This window comes from Mobula birostris, chromosome 18 (assembly GCF_030028105.1).
Source record: "Mobula birostris isolate sMobBir1 chromosome 18, sMobBir1.hap1, whole genome shotgun sequence".
NCBI classification, from domain to species: domain Eukaryota; kingdom Metazoa; phylum Chordata; class Chondrichthyes; order Myliobatiformes; family Myliobatidae; genus Mobula; species Mobula birostris.
In genome coordinates, this window is record NC_092387.1 from 29,757,096 (window position 1) to 29,776,857 (window position 19,762).

The window sequence follows — 19,762 nt, forward strand, 5'->3', positions numbered from 1 at the left end:
GCTGTGATTTTCCAGCGATGTGTGTGTTGCTCACCATCATGGAAGCGTCATCTTCAATGCCTTTTTAGATAGGGGCAAGTTTGTGAGGATTTACTCAGTGACTAAGCTTTCTATAACTTTACATTAAGGTTGAAGTTGTACTTTCTTTTTAGAAGGAACACCATTCCCCATATCTTAATCAATTTCTTGCACAGCTCTCTGAATTTGTTTATGTATAAACCATTGGGCCTTGACTTTGAGTTTAGTCAGAATCATGTGTAAAGGGACTGAAATTTTAGTTTTTGGAACACTTTGGGTTTCTTGCTTTCATCAGAACTCAGATGTCTGAGTTTAAGGTGGTTTCAGATCAAACAGAAATACTGACCATCCCATTTCTGAGAATCACCACCGTTATCGCTGCTCATCATTTCTTCACCATTCCTTTCCTATCGGCTCCTCTCTTGTCTTGCCGCTCTTTGAAACAATGACACCCCTAATTTCCTCCAATTCCAATTCACCACCCCAGAAATATTATCTCCCAACAGATGCCTCCTGGTCTGCTGAGGACTTCAAGATTTCTTTCCCATTAATTCAGTAACAGAAACTGAGAAGCTTCAAGCAGATAGCGCGTCACTTTTACAGCTCAGGGCATCAGAGTTCAGAATTCAGTTCCAGTATCTTCTGCAAGAAGCTTGTGCGTCCTCCCACAAACAAGTTGGTTTGGTCCAAGTGTTCAACTTTCCTCAAAGAGGAACCAGTTAGTAGGTTAGTCATTGGAAAATTGTCTTGTGATTAGACTAGGGATAAATAGAAGGGTTGCTAGGCAGTGTAGCTTTTAGAGCCAGAAGGAACTGATCCACGCTGAAACTCTAAATAAAAATAAAAACAAAAGCTGAAATAAGCTTCCAATCACTAAAATCCTGAATATTTTATGAGAGTCAAGATGAACACTAGAGGGCGCCAGTGCTCCCTAATTCAGTCAGGTGGCAAGTTTGAAAGTCTCTCTAAAGATTTGGCATTGTTAAAGGTAGTTTCAAATAAACACCAAGGTAGCTCACCTGGGTGAGTGGATTTGTCAAAATTTGTTATTCAAATTTTTTTTTTTGTTTGTTTTGAGATGAGCAACTAGGGAGAGTCAGCACAGAACTAGACATTTCAGACCACCAAATCCATACTGACCCATTTACACAAATACTATTCTAATCCCAAATTGTTCTTCCTATTTTACCATCAAATCCCTCTGAGTCAATTGCTCCCATCACTACACTCGCCCACAGACTGGGGAATACTACTGTGGATAATTATTTTCTCAACCCACAGAAAGCATCTGAGAATCAGGTTTACCACTGTTGTATATGATGTGATATTAATAAGGAACTTGTAAGAGTCAGTATAGAATCCTGTCTCATCTTTCTTTGATCTATGTTTGCAACAGGTAGCAGTCAATATGTTAAGTCCCAACTGGTGAAAGATCAGTATTCCATATCCTGATTTGATACATGTATGAAGTTTGGTATTACTTTTCATTAGAAGTGGAAAAATTTAGAAATCAAGCTTGTTTAAAATCACAGGAAGGGAGGAGAGAGGGGGGGTCGGTGCGGAGAGGAGGCAGATTACACTTCTGGCTTGAGGGTCAGTGCACATGATTCGGATCAACAACCTTTCACGATAGGCTCCACTTCTCCTGCATCAGTAGCATGTCTTTCTTCTCTTTCTTTCCTTCAAGCATGTCTGCACTCTCATCATCCTGCTTCTCCCTCCGCAGGTGCCGCCTGACCTAATGGGCATCCCCAGCATTTTGGATACAGCCATTTCATGAGCACCACTGCACGGTCCATCCGAATTGATGGCAAAATTGACCAGTTTAGAGTGGTTGAGCTCACTGCCAGCTGTGGGGAGAGCAGAAACAATCAACATTTTTAAGAGGCATTCAGACAAACACTTAAGTTGGCATGGCAAAGGAGGAAACCGTCCTCATGGAGGCAGATAGGAACTGTAGATATGCAAAATTGTTAGCATGGATACGATGGGTCAAAGGGCCTATTTCTCTGAAGCCCAAATACTCCATCAGACATAGGAGCAGATATAGGCCATTCAGCCTATCAAGTCTGCTCCGCCATTCTATCATGGCTGATCCTTAATCACACTCAACATCATACACTTGCCTTCTTTTCATATCCTTTAATGCTCTGACCAATCAGGAAATAATTAACTTCTGCCTTAAATAAAAGCACAAACTTGGCTTCCACCAGTTTGTGGCAGACCATTCCCCAGATTTACTCCTCTCTGGCTAAAAATATTCCTCCTTACCTCCATTCTAAAAGATCACCCCTCAATTTTGAGACTATACCCTCTAGTTCTGGATACCCCCACCAGAGGAAACATCCTCTCCACATCCACCCTACCTTGTCCTTTCAACATTCGGTAAATTTCAATGAGATCCACCCCTCCAGACATTCTTCTAAATTCCAGTGACTACAGACCCAAAGCTGCCAAACACTCCTGATATGTTAACCCCTTCATTCCCAGAATCATCTTCATGAACTTCCTCTGGACCCTCTCCAATGACAACACATCCTTTCTGAGATATGGGGTCAAAAACTGTTGGCAATACTCCAAGTGTGGCCTGACTGGTGTCTTATAAAGGCTCAGCGTTACCTCCTTGTTTTTATATTCTATTCCCCTTGAAATAATTGCATTTGCCTTCTTTACCACAGACTCAACCTGTAAATTAACCTTCTGGGAGTCTTGCACGGGGACTCCTAAGTCCCTCTGCACCTCTGATGTTTGAAGCTTCTCCCCATTTAGGTAATAGTCTGCATTATCGTTTATTTTACCAAAATGCATTATCATAGCTTTCAGTATGCTGGATGAACTCAGCAGGTCGGGCAGCATCAGTTAGAAACGATGAGTCGACGTTTTGGGCCGGAACCCTTCGTCAGGACTGAAGAATGAAAGATGAGGAAGGATTTGAAGAATGCTTGTAGCTTCAGTTGAAAAACCAGTAATTTGAAAGACAAAGGGGTGGGGGAGGGGAAGCATTTACGTCATAGCCCTGAAAACAATGGGTAGTAGAAGAAGGAGGCAGAACCAGGAGGGAGCTGGGGAGGGGGTAGAGTGAAATAGGGATAGAGGAAGGGAGGGGGAGGGAATTACCGGGAGTTGGAGAATTCTATGTTCATACCAAGGGGCTGGAGACTACCTAGACGGTATATGAGGTGTTGCTCCTCCAACCTGAGTTTAGCCTCATCATGGCAGTAGAGGAGGCCTTGTATGGACATATCTGAATGGGAATGGGAAGCAGAGTTGAAGTGAGTGGCTACCGGGAGGTCCTGTCTATGGTGGTGACGGAGCAGAGGTGCTTGACGAAGCGGTCCCCCAATCTGCGTCGGGTTTCACCGATGTAGAGGAGGCCGCACCGGGAGCACCGGATGCAATAGATGACCCCAACAGACTCACAAGTGAAGTGTTGCCTCACCTGGAAGGACTGTTTGGGGCCCTGAATGGTTGCAAGAGATGAGGTGTAGGGACAGGTGTAGCACTTACGCTTACAGGGATAAGTGCCGGGTGGGAGATCCGTGGGGAGGGATGTGTGGATAAGGGAGTCGCGGAGGGACCGATCCCTGCAGAAAGCGGAGAGGGGTGGAGAGGGAAAGATGTGCTTAGTGATGGGGTCCTGTTGAAGGTGGCGGAAGTTGCGGAGGATAATGTGCTGGATCCGGAGGCTGGTGGGGTGGTAGATAAGGACAAGGGGAACTCTGTCTCTGTTGTGGTTGCCGGAGGATGGGGCGAGGGCCAAAGCGCGGGAAATGGAGGAGATGCGGGTGAGGGCATCATTGATGACTGTAGAAGGGAAACCACGATCCTTAAAGAAAGAGGACATTTGAGATGTTCTGTAACGGAAAGCCTCATCCTCAGAGCAGATGCGGCAGAGACGGAGGAACTGGGAATAGGGAATGGCATTTTTGCATGTGGCGGGGTGGGAAGAGGTATAGTCGAGGTAGTTATGAGAGTCAGTGGGCTTGTAGAAAATGTCAATGGACAGTCTGTCTCCAGAGATGGAGACTGAGAGATCAAGAAAAGGGAGGAGTGTCCGAGATAGAGCAAGTGAATTTGAGGGCTGGGTGGAAGTTTGACGTAAAGTCGATGAAATTAACGAGTTCAGCATGGGTACAGGAAGCAGCACCAATGTAGTCGTCAATGTACCGAAGGAAAAGTTGAGGAGCAGTACTAGAATGGGTTTGGAGTATAGACTGTTCCACATAACCAATGAAGAGGCAGGGGTAGCTGGGTCCCATGCGAGTTCCCACAGCTACACCCTTAGTCTGAAGAAAGTGGGAAGAGCCAAAAGAGAAGTTATTAAGTGTGAGAACCAGTTCCACCAACCGGAGGAGGGTAGTGGTGGTGGGGAACTGGTGAGGTCTATTATCCAGGAAGTAGCGGAGGGCTTTGAGGCCTTCTTGATGGGGAATGGAGGTGTATAAGGATTGGACATCCATAGTAAAAATGAAGCAGTTGGGACCAGGGAACTGGAAGTTATTGAAGAGGTGGAGGGCATGGGATGTATCGCGGATGCAGGTGGGGAGGGACTGAACTATGGGTGACAAAATGGAGTCCAGGTAGGCAGATACAAGTTCGATGGGACAGGAGCAGGCAGAAACTATGGGTCTACCGGGACAGTCAGGCTTGTGTATCTTGGGGAGGAGGTAAAACCGAGCGGTGCGGGGTGTGGGAATAATGAGTTTAGCGGCTGAGGATGGAGGGTCTCCAGAGTTGATAAGGGTGCGGGAGACAATGGTTTGATGTTTTTTTGGTGGGGTCCTGTTTCAGTGGTAAGTAACAGGTGTCAGAGAGCTGCCGTTTTGCCTCAGTGAGGTAGAGGTCCGTCCGCCAGACTACTACAGCACCACCTTTGTCAGCGGGTTTGATGGTGAGGTTGGGGTAGTGTAGAGAGAGTGGAGGGCAGTGCATTCAGAGGGAGTGAGGTTGGAACTGGAGAGAGGAGTGATGAAGTTGAGACGGTTGATGTCTCAGCAACAGTTGGAGATGGGCTTTCAACTGAAGCTACAAGCATTCTTCAAATCCTTCCCCAGCTTTCACTCTTCAGTCCTGACGAAGGGTTCCGGCCTGAAACGTCGACTCATCGTTTCTAACTGATGCTGTCCAACCTGCTGAGTTCATCCAGCGTACTGAAAGTGTTGCTTTGATCACAGCATCTACAGATTATTTTGTGTTTATTATCATAGCTTACACAGCCCTGTATTCCATCTGCCACTTTTTCCCCCGTTCTTCTAATTTGTCTAAGTCCTGCTGTAATTGCATTGCTTCCTCAGCACTACCTACCCCTCCACCTATCTTCATATCAGATGCAAACCTTGCCACAAAGCCATCAATTCCATTATCTAAATCATTGACAAACAATGTAAAAAGCAATGGTTCCAATACTGACACGAGGAACACCACTAGTTATCAGCAGCCAACCAGAAAGGACCTCCTTTATTCCCACTTGCTACCTCCTGCCTGTCAGCCATTCCGTTATCCATGGCAGTATCTTTCCTGTAACGCCACAAGATCTTATTTTGTTAAGCAGCCTCCTGTGTGGCACCTTATCAAACGTCTTCTAAAAATCCAAGGAAGTGACATCCACTGCCTCTCCTTTGTCCACCCTGCTTGTTACATCCTCGAAGAACTCTAACAGATTTGTCAGGCAAGATTTACCCTGACAGAAACCATGCTGACTGTGACTTATTTTATCATTAGTCTCCAAGTATCTCAAAACCTCATCCTTAATAATATACTCCAACACTTTCCCAACCACTGAGGTTAGGCTAACTGGCCTACAATTTCCTTTCTTTTGCCTTCATCCCTTCTTAAAGAGTAGAGTGATATTTGCAATCTTCCAGCCCTCCAGGACCATGCCAGAATCTGTTCATTTTGAAAGATTGCACAACTCGTGTTGTCACTGCAGCGTAGCAGTTGGCACGATTCTTTCCAGCATCAATGATCAGATCAGAATTCAATTCACGGAGCTCGTACGTTCTCCCCATGACCACGCGAGTTTCCTCTGGGTGCTCCAGTTTGCTCCCACATTCCATAGACGCACGGATTAGGGTTAGTAAGTTGAGGGTGTGCTTTGTTGGCGCCAGAAGCACGGTGACGGTTGCAGGCTGCCCCCAGCACATCCTCAGACTGTTGGTCATTGATGTAAATAATATGTTACACCCTTTTTATGTATGGTAGATGTGTGGGCACGTGGCCAAGTGGTAGAGGCATTGGACTAGCTACCTGAAGGTCGTGAGTTCGAGCCCCAGCCAAGGGAACGTGTTGTGTCCTTGAGCAAGGCACTTAATCACACATTGCTCTGCGACGACACTGGTGCCAAGCTGTATGGGTCCTAATGCCCTTCCCTTGGACAACATCGGTGTCGTGGAGAGGGGAGACTTGCAGCATGGGCAACTGCTGGTCTTCCATACAACCTTGCCCAGGCCTGTGCCCTGGAGGGTGAAGACTTTCCAGGCACAGATCCATGGTCTCGCAAGACTAACGGATGCCTTTACTTACATGTGAGAAATAAAGCTAACCCTAAAGATCTTAAATCTGGCATTTTGACATCCTCTGCAGGTGGAAGTATTTCCTTCCTGGACTGTTGAAAGTGTGACTCAAGGACAGCACAGTGCTATAGACAGTGGAGTTGTCACCTTACAGCTCCAATAATCTGGGTTCAATCCCACTCCCAATGCTGTGTGGAGTTTGCCAACAGGTTGGAGCATTGGCCATGATGATGCGGGAGGTCGTTGTTTTGGAAGGATTAGGTGCCAAAATAGATTGGAGTCTGTGAGGGAGTGGGTTCAATGTGAACCCATGCAGGTCTCCCTCATGTGCTCCAGCTCCCCACACCACCTCAACATTCATCACCAGTTGGGGCAGTGAGTTCAGGGGTCAGGAAGTCACGTTGCAGCTGTATGGAGCATTGGTCACGCCACGTTTGAAAGTGTGTACTTCTGGTCTCCCCATCTGGTGGGGGCGTTGCAAAGGATACACAAGCTGTTTGCCAAGACGCTGCCTGGATTTGAGGGCATGAGCACCAAGGAGAGGCTGGAGAAACTTGGACCGTCTTCTCTGGAATGGAGGCCGAGGGGAGAACCTGATAGAAGTTTGTAAAATTATGACAGGCACAAGATGGGCTGCACGATAGTTTAACACTTTACAGTGACGGCAATCTCGGGTCAATTCCCGCCACTGTTAAGAGGCTTGTACGTTCTCCCTGTAACCACGTGGGTTTCCTCCGGGTGTTCTGTTCCCTCCTACACTCCAAAGACACATGGATTAATAAGGGTTAACAAGTTTGAGGATGATATGTTGGTGGTGGTACTTGCGGGCTTCCCCCAGCACACCGTCTCACTGTTGACACAAACAACATATCTGACTTTCTGCTTCAATATACATGTGACAAATAAAGCTAATCTTTATCTGGATAGGGTCAACAGAGTCCACTTCCACAGGACAAACATGTCAGATACTAGACGGCATAGCTTTATGGTGAGAGGGAGATGTTTAAGGAGGTGAGGGCAGACTTTGTTTCGAATATAGAGCATGGTAGGTGCCTGGAATAGGGGTACAAGTGGAAGTAGATGAAATAGCAGCATTTTGAGAGGGTTTATATGAGGATGCAGCGATATGGATCATGGGCAGGTAGGAGGGAATTAGTTTGAACTGGGATGGTGTTTGACACAGACGTTGTAGGCCATAGAGCCTATTCATGTGCTGTACTGTTTATTCCCAAAGATGTGGGTTTAGGTTAATTGGCCACTGTAAATTGCCCCTAGAATGCAGACCCCCAGTAGTGTGGGGAGAATAGGATTAGAATGGCCTGTTTCTGTGCTGTATGTCCCACTTTCAGACCACGGCCCTTTGCCCTAAAATTCCCACTCAGTGCCCTCAAAACTTTGATCCAAGTCACTCAACGTACCAAATACAGGAGTGAACACTAGAAACCTTCAGGGGTTTAAACAATGGCCCACATGCTGTTTTCCATTTCACACACCCACTCTCCTCCAAGGAAGATGCACAGACACCAACCACAGGTTAGAAGTTGTCCCATTAGTTCAGAGGGACACTCTGGGCTGATATCGAACCCACCATTGCAGAGTACAGAGAGACCCTAACCTCAAAGACCGAAGCATTAAACCTCAGAATTTAACATGCTGCGCAGAAACTGTTAACTTTAAACAAACACAGAACAAGGTGACCTCCTTTAAAGCATTCTTTATTTTAATCTGCCATACCAATAACATACAAAAAATAAATGCAATTTAATAAAATGCAGTTAAGTCTATGTATTGCACAGACAAAATATTTAGTCTTTTATGCTCTGCAAGCATTTGCCTACATGGCAAAACTTCAAATATTTCAGAACTCAGTTAGCCCAGTGCATTTTTTGCAATCCAGAGTTTCCAAACAGCACAACATAAAAGTATTACATTCAATTCTTAAATACATCCACATCAATGTTCACAGAAATTCCATGGTTTAGAGTAGTCTAGGGAATTTAGACTTCTAGGTATCAAAAAATCTTGTTTAACATCCCTTTACATTTCATCGACCCTGACCTACAATTCAAAGAGCAAGAACATGAGAATGCCATTTTGCTTTAAAACTGAATCGCAGTAATTACAGGCTTTATAAGTAACAGCATTACAAACTATGACCTTGCTACTTTTCTTATTAATAACTTCTACTTGGGTTCAAGTCCCATAACCCAAGATGTGCTCAGGTACTTTAGAATGAACTTGATCCACAACTCTCTTGAAGAAGGTCCACCACACAGATGTTTGTACAGCATTGATACTAACAGACTGATCACAGGCAAAACTGGTCTAATTAGAGGTACTCTCTGCCTAGGCTAAACACATTTATCCAGTGGCAAAATGATATCAGATCCAATATGTCACCCCTCTCCTCTCCACTCTCAAAGTTAAATCCAGTTACAATACCATAACCTCTTTTTGATGTGCCAAACAGCGCATACAAGGATGTTGACAGGCTGTCGGCTTACCAGAATACTACATAGCTTGCCTTTCCATTCTCCAAAATGATACACTAATTCAGCTGAAACCAAGTGTTGAAGACAATTGCGTATGAAGGGCAGCTCTGCACCAAAACAGCTCACAAACAACCTCAGCAAAAAGCAACTGCTCAAAGCTTTTAAAGCACATCTGCCAAATCATAGCACATTTTTAATAGGACGGTGTCTGAAGTCTGGAGATTGCGGCATTCAATGTGTGACCAGGGTTGTAGTTCTACAGCATACAGACAAGTTTCAACAGATGAGCTAATTTACAACCACACTAACGCCAATTGTAAATGGGGTTTGTTTGTTTATTTTCCTTTACTGTTTAGCTCTTTGGTCTGTTCACAATTTGCACAATTCTCCACAGTGCTGTCAATTACTCAATGCACCTTGTAGTATTCACCATAATAAATAACGAGACAGTTTCCTACAACTAAACATTGATGAACAGAATACCTGCCTTTTTGATCATTGTCTTTAATTAACCCCATCAGTAACCTTTGCCAATGTACACAATAGCTAGTGTAGGAATGATAACAAGGGCAAGACAGCATTTCCAGCCTCTATGAGGGATTCCTGTCAATTTTCCAATGATTGAGATCATGATGGGTGATCGTGGAATTCGAGTTGCAGTCAATGAGAATCCTAGACACAAGCTGATGAGCCAGCGTCATGATTTGTTATATCCAAGATGCCACACACTGCCTCGTACTTTATGCACAAACACCAAGTTAAGAAAAATACTTCCAATCTGATTCACTGTTAATCAGATCCAGTACAGTGCTTTGACTAAAACAGAAGGGGAAATCCAAAACATAAAGGAATCTTCAGGACTCACATTGGCAAAATAAATCTGGATGGTAGAAGAGTCAAACAAAAGTGAACTCAAATCTATTTATAATTTTAGATATATTGAGTGCATTTTACTCTACCTAATGTTCTATGGGATCCCACCTGGACTTCATCCACATTAACCTACTGCAGAGAGAAGCTGGGAGATTTTCCTTTACTTTAACATTCAGCTGCACCTCTAGATGGCAGCACTCATCACCTTTCTGAATGCTGCAGCCCATGTTCTAATCATGGCAACTGATGGATACAAGTGCCCAGAAACTAAAATGAATCAATTATCTAATTTAATCTAATCATGCATTTAACCTTCAATTCATACTCACATTCCAAGAGATTCAACCTCAGTGTACAAGATCATAGACACGTCTTTAAGAAAATTCTTCAATCCTGAAATTTCAAGATAAAAACTTTCTACACAAGTAAATGATTCTCCAAGCATGTCTTCAATTTACTGCTCAGAACAGATAACACTCCCCTCTGTATGTTGTCCTCCTATTATAGGCAGAAGCACATGAACTGTGCAAATATGAGCGCTAAGCAATTCTTTGGTGGGCTGTTTTATGAAGATATTAACCCACTCCTTTTAAAAGCTTATTAAAATGGGTCATATATGATTGCACATAGGTGTTTTCATCTTTCATACACTAATATCCATGGTAAAATCCCAGAGACTATGCGATGCAGAATCCTTTTTACCTCCCCCCACCCCACCCCCACCAGTTTAAACAAAGCTTTCAGTCAACTATTTGCTACTTAAAAAGAGTAAAAGAACAATGCGACTGGAAGCCATGACACAGGAACGTCAAGTCTGCATTGTTGATTAAGACAGAATTTTGGTGACTTAAATGAAAACCATAAGGGAAATTAGTGTTTCAACCAAGCTGAACTGACAGCATATTAGAACAAAAACTTCACATCATTGCATATATTAAACAAATTAAGCAACCCGACTGGAAAAGCAAACATTATATATACAGTAAAATGTCACATCAAAACAAGCACTTAAAATGCAAGCCACTAGAGTGATAATAAATGTTTTAGTGTTTCTGTGCAGAGTGGACCACCTGGTACTCAGAATAAGGGACTGAACAATACTTCGGACGTTGCCCTAATCCCTGATAACATGAAATAGGCTGAATTATCATTCAGCGTTTTAACTGACATTTTAATCAAACGGCATTGTTTAAAGTGAATGATCTGGATAAAGGACTAACAATCAAGAGATAGTATCAAGTCAGGTGTTGCATAGATGGAGATCACTGTGCAGACTGTTGGAGCCGGGTTAAAAATAAACTGCCCAATTTCAACTCAAACTCACAGAACTTCATGTAAACATTGAATAACAACTCCCAGTGATGAGAATCAGTGCATTAGACTATCACTGCCTTCATAACAAGCATCCACTATTCAGATGCTCAGAATAGCTCAAACAGGTTCATTTTGGTTGCAGTGGGATTGTAAAAGCCGAACTGAACTCTCAACCATTTCAAGTATTGCATCTAGCTCTTTAATTCCACTATGGACGGAGTGAAGCCTGGCTGCGGAAGGAGGAGGGTTGGGTATGGGGTTTGCAACCCCATCCTATTAAAAACCTCAAGCTACTGAAACAGCAACAAAAACTCCTAAGACCTCATCCCCAAGAGAGGAAGGATCTTCACCTACAAGACAGGGGACTCTGGCAAGTTGCTGTTAGCAGCCTATGCCCCAGTAGGAGTGACGGATTAAGTAAGGTATTTAAGTACTAAACACATTATAAAGAGGTTTCCTTCTGAATCTATTAAATACCCATTTGTTACAGAATAGAATAGACTGAGGTAAATATCTTATTCTGGTCCACTGCATTTGTTATAGCCTTGGCTGTAGCCTTGAGAATTAGTGGAAGGTTTTATTGGAAACATTCAACTATTCACCTGAACACAAGTGCAATCAGAACAGTGATTTCCACCTTTACTTTGCTCGGGTATTTTTTAAAATGGCAATATGTTGATGCCCGAAACCATTCAACATGATGATGACACTTCTGAAAAAGACAGTGATACCCGGACAGTAAAGCATCATATGATCCATCAGCAGTACCTGCTGCTAAAATCCTCTGCACTTTAGTTTCCTTCCCCATTTTGTGCTCTGCACAAAGACACCCAACCAGGTGTGACAAGCCAAGTTGCCTCCTGGCCACCCCCCACAAATTGCATGGATCCTCTTTCAAAGCCACATTGTATTAGGGACACAGAATCAGTAACATATTGAACTAGGCCCTGTGAATAAGCTCTTCACAGTGCGGTTATTTATAAAGAACCCAGCTTCTAAGTCTCCAAAAACAAAGCAACTATCTTACGCACATTTTGGACGCTAGGTTTTGCACCAGAACTCTGGCAAGCCTTCCTACACAAATTGAACATTTCCCTGGTGCTGGCTCATCCAACTTACATGCTTAAGGGTGTCAAATGTTAAATATTCCATAGACAAAGGAAAATACAGATTTAAGCTACTTGCCATTCAGGTTCAATTCAGCATTCCTATTACTGCCCAAACTTAGCAAATGCTCAAAACCTTGGAGTTAATTTCTTGCCAGACAGACACTATTTGTGGAATTCTTGCCGACAGGTTCAACTGATGACTAACAGAACTTCAGTCTTCACAATCCTTCCTTTCCAAGTCACCCAGCAAGTTCAGTCTTCACATACAGGATGAAAAAGTGCAGTCCATTAACGTGCAAATAGTTTGTACAAAATCACTGGGTCTGTTAAAAGCTGTCAGGTGCATAACAGAGGTTAACTTCTTAAGGTGATGCACAGACCTGTCTTGTGAATAAAACCTAGCATGTTAATTGCATTTACGCAAAACTTTGGTCTATTTCCACTGTCCTTTAGTTTGGGGAAAGGGTGGCAGGGGGGAAAAAAAAAAATCAGTAGTTAGCCATAGCAATGTCAGTAAATGTTGAATCATTGCCTTTCGACTAGGTAACTGGCAAAATCAATAGATAATTTTGGAAAAATTTAGTGAGCTTTATATCCGGACACTCAAACAGGCAAGATTCAGATGATACAAAATGAAGGGGAACAGACTAAATTTGGTGTAAAAAGATGAACAATTACAATCCACACATTAGGTTTTTCAAATCGTATATGCAAATATGGTTTCCCAGTTCAAAATATATATACATTCGTATAGTCAGGTATACAATGCTTTCAAAAATTCAATTGTCCAAAGCAAGTTTTGCCTTTGATATGGTGTGGTTGGGCCATGACTACTGGACAGTACAAGAACTTTCTGTCTGACAACAAGCACAGGTTGATGAGGTAACAGGCTTCGGAGGAATTAGGTCAAGATCTTCATCATCCGGTATTTCATCTAGGTGGTAGCCGTCTTTCAGGAGCTGACGGTTCAGGTCCTGATTTACTTGCTGCTGAAATTAAAAAGTAGTTTTTTTTTATTTTCCCAGCACAGAAAAAAACAGATCAACCACTTAGTCCTCCACTCATGCAGGGAATACCTAACAAAATAAACAAGCAAGCTTTCAGCATAACCCTGTAATGTGAAGGCCACTCCGAATATCTTAATTCTACATTTAATTGCATCACTATGGTTTTAAGATTATGAACCAAAACGGTCAGCTCTGCAACAGTTGATGGACCAAATGGCCTCTTTTGTGCCATAAATATGGAAATATACAAGGAGTGAAACAGGTGACAAGTACACTCAGTGGCCGCTTTAATAGGTGCAGGAGTGGAGCCTGGTGTGGTCTCCTGCTGCTGTAATCCATCCACTCCAATGTTTAATGTGTTGTGCATTCAGAGATGCTCATCTACACATCACTGATGTAATGTATAGTTATGAGTTACTGTCACCCTCCTGTAAGCTTGAACCAGTCTGGTCATTCTCCTCTGACCTCTCTCATTAACAAGGTATTTTCACCTACAAATCTGTCGCTCACTGATTTTCTTTTTTGTTTTTCGCACCATTCTCTACACTGTAGAGAGTGCTGTGCTTGTAAATCCCAACTCAAACCATCCCATCTGGCACTAACAACCATTCCACAGCCCAAGTCACTTAGATCACATTTCTTCCTCATTCTGAACAACTGAACCTCTTGACCATGTTTGCATGCTTTTACACACTGAGCTGCTGTCAATGATTGGCTGATTAAATACTTGCATTAACGAGGTGTACAGAAGTACCTAATAAAGTGGCCAATGACTGTCTACAAGCCAGGACATTGGAACTTTCTGATGACCTCTCCCATTCCCAAGGCTTTTTTAAAAACCACAGAACCCTCGTATCGAAACAGTTGGATTTCTCACACTGCACTCTCCAAATACAACCAATTCCCAGGGTCACAAATCTTCACGCAACAATTTGATCCAAAACCCTTTCTACCTTCCTTTTACATTCTTGCCATGGGATCTCATTCCCACTCCAAGCAACAAAATCCCACTCCTGCAGCCAAAAGAGTGAAACATGTCTGGTGGAAACAATGGGCTCAGAATCAAGTGTGGCTGGCTCACTAAATGAATGCTTCGATGTGTGTGCTTTGAAAGTGAAATAAACTACAATGTGTGAAGTGACTGACAACCTAGAACAGGAATGAGAAAACACTTAAAATCCCAACTATACTGAGCAAGGATGGAAGAGCACTAAACACCTGGCCATTGCAGGACTGCTGGGTCCCATAATAAGTACCACACAAACACAAAACGCAGGGAGGGTGCATAGGATGATAACCTTAAAACTTATTTTCATACAAGTCTTTATTCTTTACAATTGTTGATAGCTTTTTTTGTTGCAAGTTATGCCAAACCAATATACCACAGCAAATCCCTAATACATGCCAGCATATATGGCAAGTTGGTCCTTTGATAAAGGACCATGGATAGATGGAAAAAGCTCACAATTTCTGTTTTCTACTAAAAAAAAACTGACAAAATTTCAATGAAAATAATGAAAGTACAATTGACAAAATAAACAGAAACCACTTATGAAAGTTTGGTAGGAGAATCAACCATAGTCGAGAAGTGAAGGAAGAAAATTGCAGAGTTACAGAAGGAAGAGCTGAAGAAAGTGACGGAATTGCTGTAAAACACTGCACCAGGACAATGAACCAAATGGTTTTGTGCAGCAATGACAGAATTTTATACTGTAACTCTGAGGTCCTCATTCACCTTACCTCTGCTGATGAGTAGCCCGATGACGAATAATATTTGGATTCAAACTCGCCATCACTGGAAAACCCAAAGAAAACTGTTTGTGATACATCAGATTTATTAAACGTGCTTTTGGAAGAAATCAGCAAGTAGAAATATTTCTCATAAAGTCACTTATCATAAAATTTAAGTGGTTCTAATGGAAAAAAAATCCATTTCTAACATAGACCATCACCCATGTCACCACCCTACATGTCACTATTAGCAGCTGATTAATGGAGCGGACCTCCATTCAGGCACCTGTTCCATTACAAATTACCTGGCCACAGCTGACAGTAATGGAAAACCAGCTCAATTTCTCAACCCTGTTCAAAATCAATACAAACATAAGCAAGCTGAGGTGGAAGGACTAGCTGCTCTTTCATTGTAAAAGCTTTCAAAGTCTACAGAGCACCTGTGGAACAGTAGTGCCCAAAACAGTGAGATAGCAGGGGGTGTAAAATCATACCATTACGGTAAAAAAAGCACTGCTTCAGGCTCAAGTTTGTTCCCACAAGCCAGCCTTTTTAAATTCTGCAATGACTTTGAACCACCTCACCTTCAGATTTTTAAAATAACTACTTCATCACTTCCAAATTTACCTCCTCGTCTCTATTCTATTCGCAGTCTTGGTGATACTGTCAAATTAAGAAAACCCGTGAAAACTTGTGTGCACAGCTGAAGGGTAAATGTTCAATTAGGAGTTAACCCTTACCTGTCAGACTCCAAGGAAACTAAAGATTCTTCTGGATGCTGCTTCAAAGCAGAATATCCTTTATTGAATTTTACTAACCTGTAAATGACAGACAATTTTCAGAACAAATAGAAAAATTCAACAAAATCTGTTGGCCTGCTTGAATCTTTTACCTTCATTGCTCAGTTATTACAGTTGCTTGCCAACTCCCAGGCTGGAAAAGCAACACCTTTTGCAATTTCATTCAGGTGAAGCAAGGTCTACAATTGTGATTAGTTCCTACTGGAAAGATTTGCATTTATATCATGCCATAGATAGCCCTAAAACACTTCTACAATGTAGAAAACCTGACAGCCAATTTTGCACACAGCAAGCTCACACTGGTGACAACCACATCAGTCACAGAGTAGGAGGACATCTCCTTAGGACAGAGATGAGGATAAATTTCTTTAGAGGGTGGCTAAAAAAGGTGCCCTTAAACAGTAAAGCCTACAAAAAAGGTAGTGGATATAGCCCAGTCCATCACAGGTAAAGCCCTCCCCACCTTTGAACACATTTACAAGGAGTGCTGTCACAGGAAAACATCATCCATTATCAAGGACAGCCCCCACCCCCCATCTGGGACATGCTCTCTTTTTGAAGCTGTCATTGACAATAGACTGGACTGGTCAAAGAACACTGTGGCTGTCTATAAGAAGGGCCAGAGCCATCTCTATTTCCTGAGGAGACTGAGGTCTTTTAACATCTGCCGGACGATGCTGAGGATGTTCTACGAGTCTGTGGTGGCCAGTGCTATCATGTTTGCTGTTGTGTGCTGGGGCAGCAGGCTGAGGGGGGCAGACACCAACAGAATCAACAAACTCATTTGTAAGGCCAGTGATGTTGTGGGGATGGAACTGGACTCTCTCACGGTGGTGTCTGAAAAGAGGATGCTGTCTAAGTTGCATGCCATCTTGGTCAATGTCTCCCATCCACTACATAATGTACTGGTTGGGCACAGGAGTACATTCAGCCAGAGACTCATTCCACTGAGATGCAGCACTGAGCGTCATAGGAAGTCATTCCTGCCTGTGGCCATCAAACTTTACAACTCCTCCCTTGGAAGGTCAGACACCCTGAGCCAATAGGCTGGTCCTGGACTTATTTCATAATTTACTGGCATAACTTACATATTACTATTTAACTATTTATGGTTCTATTACTATTTATTATTTATGGAGCAACTGTAACGAAAACCAATTTCCCCCGGGATTAATAAAGTATGACTATGACTATTAGGAAGGAGGTACAGAAGCCTCAAGTCCCACACCACCAGTACAGGAAAAGTTATTACCCCACAACCATCAGGGTCTTCAACCAGAGGAGATAACTTCATCACCCCAAATATTGAACTGATTCCACAATAACCTCACTTTTAAGGACTCTACACATCTTGTTCATGCTATTTATTGCTTTTTTTGTATTTGCACAATTTGTTCTTTTGTACATTTGTTGTCTTTGTTATGTGCAGTTTAATCTACTATGAATGTCTCCAAGAAAATAAAAGTTCAGGGTAGTATTGGTGATATATACTGTATATACTTTGATAATAAATTTACTTTGAACTTTTATCTTTGGTAAATCGAGTAAATTTAACGTTGAAGTTGATAGGTTCTTGATTAGCAAGGGTGTCAAAGGCTACAGGGAAATGAGGTTGAGAGGGATAATAAATCAGCCATGATAGAATGGCAAAGCAGAGTCAATGGACAGAATGGCCTCATTCTGCTCCCAAGTCTTACGGTCACTGGTTTTATTCACCGTGCAGAGGAGCAACAATGTACAAAGCTCCATTGATAATTCCTCTTGAAAACAAAGTGGTGAAATGTTTTACATTCACCCAAGAGTGAAATGGATTTCACTTTAATGTTACAATTGAAAGATCACATCTCTAACAGCGCAGTGGTTCTTAGATACAGGTAGCACTCTAGTGTAATATTTGTGTTCAAGTGTCTGAAGAGGAATTTAAATTCAAAATCTTCTAGCTCAGAGACAAGATCTAAGCTGCATCCAACTATCATCAGCTGCCAACTTCAGTGGGTCAGGAGTGTGACTGAGTTACTAACATGAGCACACAGCCAGTTCAAAGTAATTTTTTGATAAAATATTTATCTTAGACCTTTTCCTGGTAGAAGTTGACAGGAGAACAAATTTGCATTTTCTCAATTAAAAAAGATCTTTAAATCTACTACAGATTTCAAATTTGCTTTTAATCCTGTAAGATTTCAATTTGAAGATATTGCAGAGAACATAAAAATTAAAATTCTATATGAACTACACAGAATCTTTAGATGAGTGCAAATTTTGACAAACCTAAATTTAACAGATGTCAGAAATCACACTTCACAATGTATTAAAGCAAATCAGAAGGTTTAAAAACCAATTGATCAGAGTTTATTTTCTATTTCAAGGTTCGCCAACAAAAATCAATTAAAATAATGAGATAACATGCTTCATTTGAGACCAACTATGATTTACACAGAATATTTTTCTCCAATCTGAATGCCAATCAAAAGCTTGAAAGAAAATAAAATTTTGGAGCAATGGTTTACCACAGGATGTGTCTTGAATGAAGAAGCTAAATGGAGAAATGATTTGGAGCTTCCCTCCATATCGTTAGTTGAAAAGCTCGTTTTGAAACAGATAAGAGGTTATGCAAGAGATGTCCTCCACTGATTAAAACTGCCCATTCCTGTAAAGTAAATGCAAGAACAACACACACACACAAAACACTGGAGGAACTCAGCAGTTCAGGCAGCATCTATGGAAATGAATCAACAATTGATGTTTCAGGGTGAGACCTTTCCTCAGGATGGGAAAGGAAAGGTGAAGATGCCAGAACAAAAAAGGTGGGGAGAGGGGAAAGATGACGAGCTAGAAGATAATGGGTGAAGCCCAGTGGGTGGGAAAGGTAAAGGGCTAGAGAAGGAAGAATCTCATATGAGAGGAGAGTGGACCATGAGAGAAAGGGGAGGGCAGTAGGGGAAAGTGATAGGAGGCCAGAGCAGGGAATGGGGGGGGGGGGGGGGGGGAGAAAAAAAGGAAATAAATTACCAGAAGGAGAAATTGATGTTCACACCATCAAGTTGGAAGCTACCTAGATGGAATGTGAGGTATTACTCCTCCACCCAAAGACTGGCCTCATCGTGGAAAATAAAAAGAAAAAAAAAAAGAGGCAATGGCCCAACATGTCAGAACAGGTTCAGGGATAGGAATTAAAATTGTTGGCCACCAGGAAACTCCGTTTATGGCAGATGGAGTGGAGGTACTTGCAAAGCAGTGCCCCAACTTACAGTCGGGTCTCAACCATAGAGAGGAGGTTGCATCGAGAGTGCCGGATAAACAGGTGACCCCAGATTCACAGGTGAAGCGTTGCCTCACCTGGAAGGACTGCTTAGGGCCCTGAAAAGAGATAAGGGAGGAGATGAAAGGACAGGTGTAGCATTTCTGTCACTTACAGGGGATAGGTTTATGGGGAGGGACAAATGGACAAGGGAATCACAGAGGGAGCAATCTATGCAGAAAGCAGAGAGTCAGGGTGGGGTAGAAGACATCTTGTGGTAGGATCCTGTTGAAGATAGCTAAATGCAAAAAACCATTCCTTAATGTACTCAATACAAATCAGCTTTCAATGGAGGGTCCTAGCAATGCAGGTCTGACTGGAACATCATTTGCACAAACACAGAAGGTATTCTGCAAATGCTGCAAATCCAGAGTAACACACAAAATCCCGAAGGAACTCAGCAGGTCAGGCAGCATCATGTTTCGGGTCAGGACTCATCATCAGGATGGGAAAGGAAGGGGGAAGAAGCCAGAATGAGGTGGGGGGGGTGGGAGGAGTACAAGTCAGAAAGTGATGGATGAAACCAGGTGAGGGGGTTGGGATGGGATGAAGTGAGAGGCTGGGAGATGAGATACAGAAAAAGGTAAACGGCTGAGGTAGTAACCTGA

At 42.6% G+C, this 19,762-nt stretch overlaps 1 protein-coding gene across 2 annotated transcripts in view; it reads right to left on the reverse strand.

Moving 5' to 3' along the window:
• Nucleotides 1–8,228: 8,228 nt before the first annotated feature.
• fam219b (family with sequence similarity 219 member B) overlaps nucleotides 8,229–19,762 on the reverse strand; it is a 38,142-nt gene continuing 26,608 nt past the window's right edge. The window contains exons 4-6 of one of the 2 annotated variants that reach the window (XM_072282372.1): nucleotides 15,797–15,874; nucleotides 15,066–15,120; nucleotides 8,229–13,304 (exon numbers count right to left, since the gene is read on the reverse strand). In XM_072282372.1, the coding sequence (XP_072138473.1) occupies nucleotides 13,149–13,304; nucleotides 15,066–15,120; nucleotides 15,797–15,874 (289 nt within the window). In that variant the 3' untranslated portion in view covers nucleotides 8,229–13,148. Of the gene's footprint in view, nucleotides 13,308–15,065; nucleotides 15,121–15,796; nucleotides 15,875–19,762 lie in introns of both variants that reach the window. The other variant, XM_072282371.1, reaches the window with a different exon arrangement.